The 4253-nt window shown below is 41.5% G+C and overlaps 1 protein-coding gene across 1 annotated transcript; it reads left to right on the top strand.

Annotated features, from left to right (window-relative positions):
• Nucleotides 1-1367: 1367 nt before the first annotated feature.
• Nucleotides 1368-3877, top strand: LOC104959197 (integrin beta-1-like; the record flags this gene model as incomplete). The annotated part of the gene is made up of 3 exons (XM_010787064.1): nt 1368-1629; nt 2448-2618; nt 3579-3877. Coding segments are annotated over 3 exons (732 nt in total), but the record flags the coding sequence as incomplete, so codon positions are not given.
• Nucleotides 3878-4253: the final 376 nt, after the last annotated feature.

The raw sequence follows: 4253 nt of genomic DNA, 5'->3' as shown, positions 1-4253 counted from the left end.
GGGGCGGGAGATTCATGTGATTGGTTGCTCGCAAAAAATTGCCAAGCTTCAGACACGCCCAGCTTCAAGATTTTTTCATGCCTGTAGTGTAGACGGGCCGTAACACATGATTTACTTCCTCCAAATATGATCTGAAAGCTTCAGTTGTCATCCCCTCATATCATAAACCAAGTCATGGTATATAAAAATGTACTTGTTTATCCAAAACAGTGATACTTAATAGGTCAGTCTAGCCTTGTGAGTCAGTACTTTGAGTCTATTGGTGATAACAAAATCTCTCTGGTTTGGGGGTATTTTTCTCAGTTTTGCATTTTTCAAGACACTGCTGCATTCCTGATCATTCCTGCCAGTATTCGTCCGTCATGCTGACTTACATCCTACACAGACATTGTGAAATAACATCATTACTGCACATTTTAAGTGTTTGATTGCTGAAGGGGATATATCAAGTACATTTGGTTTAGTCTTTGGACAGTCGGAGGCCATGTGATGTTTAACACCACTGAGAAACAACACTTGACTACCGGTACTTAACACCTCTCTATATTAACTTCTCCTTCGTACAAAGCGTTGTGTATACACCCTAATATTCTACAGAACAATAAGTGTTTCATAGTGTTTCTACTACAGATGATCTGGATAGCGTCCACTAAATGTAATATAATGAACGGCAGAATGCAGGGGGAAGAAAATTGCTTCTGTGGGTCATGGGGTTTTAATAGAATTGGGTCAAAGTACTATTTTATTTTTGACTGAGTTCTTTGTCTCAGTTTCTCCGTGGCTCTGCCCACAGGAATATCATGTGCATCCAATCTATTATTCTTAGCCCAGCGGTCATCTGTTTCTCCTCTTCTCATGCTGCAAGGGAACAATGGCCTAGTAAACAGAAAGCAGGGTAACATGGATTGGCTCCAGAGGCATTGGTTAAACAAACTCTTTGATTTAATGTCAGAGATCCATAAAATTGTATCTGCAGCAATTACACTCCCAGATGTCACACAAAAACAGAACCAACTGGTCTAGTTTCTATGTCTGTTTTTACCCTACAACATCTTGTTTTACATGTTCTGTTGCTCCTGTAACATGTTTGTAATGTTGTCAACATGTTTCTTCATGCCCTTCCCACCAAGACAAATTCCTCTTTATTTACGGGAACTTCCCAGATGACTCCTCTCATGCATCACTGATGAAAATGAGCTTATACAGTGGTGCTTGGTAAATGTGTGTTAAATGTAAATATGTCTTGTCATTATACCACAACACAGCCTTTGTATGACTCATTGTGTGTAAGTGTAGCCTGATACTTGGAGAACATCAGCTATCTGCTGTCTGTGAAAGAAGTACCGGTAGTTAGAATATTAATCTAGAACTCATTTACTCACAAAAACCTCTCTCCTTTTCCACAGAACTTCCTCACTGTGGGTGAGTCCAAGTCGGCCCGCTGCGATGATCTGGAGTCCCTGAAGAAGAGAAATTGTGCCGTGACCAAAATTGAGAACCCACGTGGCGGCATCAACATCGACAAAGACAAACCGGTCACCAACCGTAAGAAGGACGTGGCAGAGAAACTGAAGCCGGAGCAGATCACCCAGATCCAGCCGCAGAAACTCACCCTCACTCTCCGATCTGGTAATTATTAAACTCCCGGAGACAGATCTGTGAATGTGTTGCAGAAGCAGGCTGGAAATATGTGTTTTGTTTTATTTATGTAGGTAGTTTAACGGTACGTCCACACGGTTCCGTCGCGTGCTTCAACGGAGACGCACCCCATTCACTTTGAATGGGGTGACGTCAAGCTTTGCCGAACTGCATTGTGGTTCCGTCGCGTCGCTTTGTCTCCGTTGCTCGCTTCGAAAGTTGAGAAAAGCTCAACTTTTTAAGCATCGACGGAAGCGCCAGCCAATCAAATCATATGCCAGTACAAGCGCTAGCCGATCAAACCGGGTGCTTGTTTGTCCGGGGCGGGAGATCAATGTGATTGGTTGTTGGTCGCGCGCCAGACACGCCCACCGGCAAGCTTCAATGCGACAGAACCGTGTGGACGCACCGTAACAGTCTATGGTATACGGGCATACTAATGTAAGTCGACCAGCTTCAAAGCAAAACCAGAAGTCATTAATTCTGTCAGATAATTTTTGAAAATCACAAAATAAAGTGAAGTTTGAATGATCAGGAGTAGCACTTTAAAGACCTTTTTATGGATCGTCATAGCAGCAGTGAAACACAGGATAGGACACATAAAAGTTCACTCAAGTGTAATTAGAGTAATATAAGAATAAACATGTAAAAAACAGTATGAATATAAATAACAAAATGAATGTAAAAAAACTCGTCTTACACTTTGAGTTGTCCATGTCAGTCAGGTCTAGCATTAACAGGAAAAGGTGATGAACAGCAACAACCTGTCGTCACCATGTCTTAAAAGCTATCATCTGTTTTCCCTTCAGGTGAGCCCCAGACCTTCGATCTGAAATTCAAGCGTGCGGAGGATTACCCCATCGACCTGTATTACCTTATGGACCTCTCCTTCTCCATGAAGGACGATTTGGAAAACGTGAAGAACCTCGGCACCGACCTCATGAGGGAAATGCAGGGGATCACCTCAGATTTCAGGATTGGTAAGAAAAACTCCCAATAAAGACATCCTTATAATATCTGGAATAAAAGCATTAAAAGCAAGTTTATTTATATAGCACTTTTCACCACAAGGCAGTTCAAAGTGCTTTACAAAAATGAAAGACATTAAGAGCATTAAACACATTGGAAACATTAAATAGCAAAGATAATAAAACATGAATAAAAGTTACAGTGTGAGATGTGAATAGTTCAATTAAAAGCAGTGGCAAACAGAAAAGTCTTCAGCCTGGATTTAAAAGTAGTTGCAGCGGACCTGCAGGTTTCTGAGAGTTTGTTCCAGATATCTGACAAGACCCCGAACCAAATTCTCCCATTCCTCTACCCCTAGTCTTCACGTGAAATTAATCAGGGTTCCTACGGTCATTAAAAACCTGGAAAAGTCATGGAAATTAAAAATGCTAATTCCAGGCCCTGGGAAAGTTTTGGAAAACAATATTTTTCCCAAAGTTTTGGAAAAGTCATGGAAATGTAACTAAAGTTGCATCAAATATAATTTATATTTTATCTAATCGCCGAAATAGTAATACTATAACGATAATAAATACTGTATAGTAATGAAACGAGGTATTTTGCTGGTGAGAGATTTTTACATCACGCCCTCTAGTCAACAGTTGCTTTAGCCTGTAGGAGTTAGTAAGCCTACTATTTGTTTTAGATAGGCACAACATGTTTCATATGCAGACCTTATTTTCCTGTTCCATGTTAAAATAAACCATTTTCAGTGGCACTGCTGAGAAAGAGTAATTTCTGTGGTCATGGAAAATGAGGTAACGGTCATGGAAAAAAAAAAGAGTCATTGGTGAAAAAGTGTATGAACTCTGATTTTAGTTATTTTGACAGTTTTCTAACCTTTGCATTAGGTTTCGTTCAAAGCAGCATTTCACTTTTGACTTTGTTTCTCTAAATGCTGTACTGATACAAAGATTCTTCTCCTTTTTTAGGTTTCGGTTCGTTTGTGGAGAAGACGGTGATGCCTTACATCAGCACCACGCCTGCCCGGCTCATCAACCCCTGCACGGGGAACCAGAACTGCACCAGCCCCTTCAGCTACAAGAACGTCCTGAAGCTGACGGACAAAGGAGACGAGTTCAACAACCTGGTCAGTCAGCAGCAGATCTCAGGAAACCTGGACTCTCCGGAGGGCGGCTTCGACGCCATCATGCAGGTGGCAGTCTGTGAGGTGAGGAGGGAGATATTTAGACCTACTGCTCTGTATCTAGACAAAAGTGTCCTGCTAAAGGTCACCTATTATGTAAAATCCACTTTTCCATTTCTCTTCTACATCAACATGTGTCCCCTCTGTGGAAAGAGACTCTGAAAGTTTCAGGAACAAAGATTCTCTCTCTTTTTGTCCTGATCCATTTCTATAAAAACCTGTCTGAAAATGAGCTGATCAGATTTTGGCTACTTTGTGATATCATAACGATGTTTTGTCTTGTGTGACCATTAGCCAATCAGCAACCAAGGTAACCCCCCCCCCCCACCTTATCACCTGAATCTCCTCCTAGAGCACCATTGAGTTCTCTGTAACCAAATCTCTCTCAGAGGGGCGTGGGGAGGGGCTCCTTATTTTCATCTAAAGTAACAGACAGAGAATCAGCACTTTGGAAACAGGA

Source organism: Notothenia coriiceps, unplaced genomic scaffold (genome assembly GCF_000735185.1).
Source record: "Notothenia coriiceps isolate Sejong01 unplaced genomic scaffold, NC01 NC01_scaffold00029990, whole genome shotgun sequence".
NCBI lineage: Eukaryota > Metazoa > Chordata > Actinopteri > Perciformes > Nototheniidae > Notothenia > Notothenia coriiceps.
This window is presented reverse-complemented; position numbering and strand designations above follow the sequence as displayed.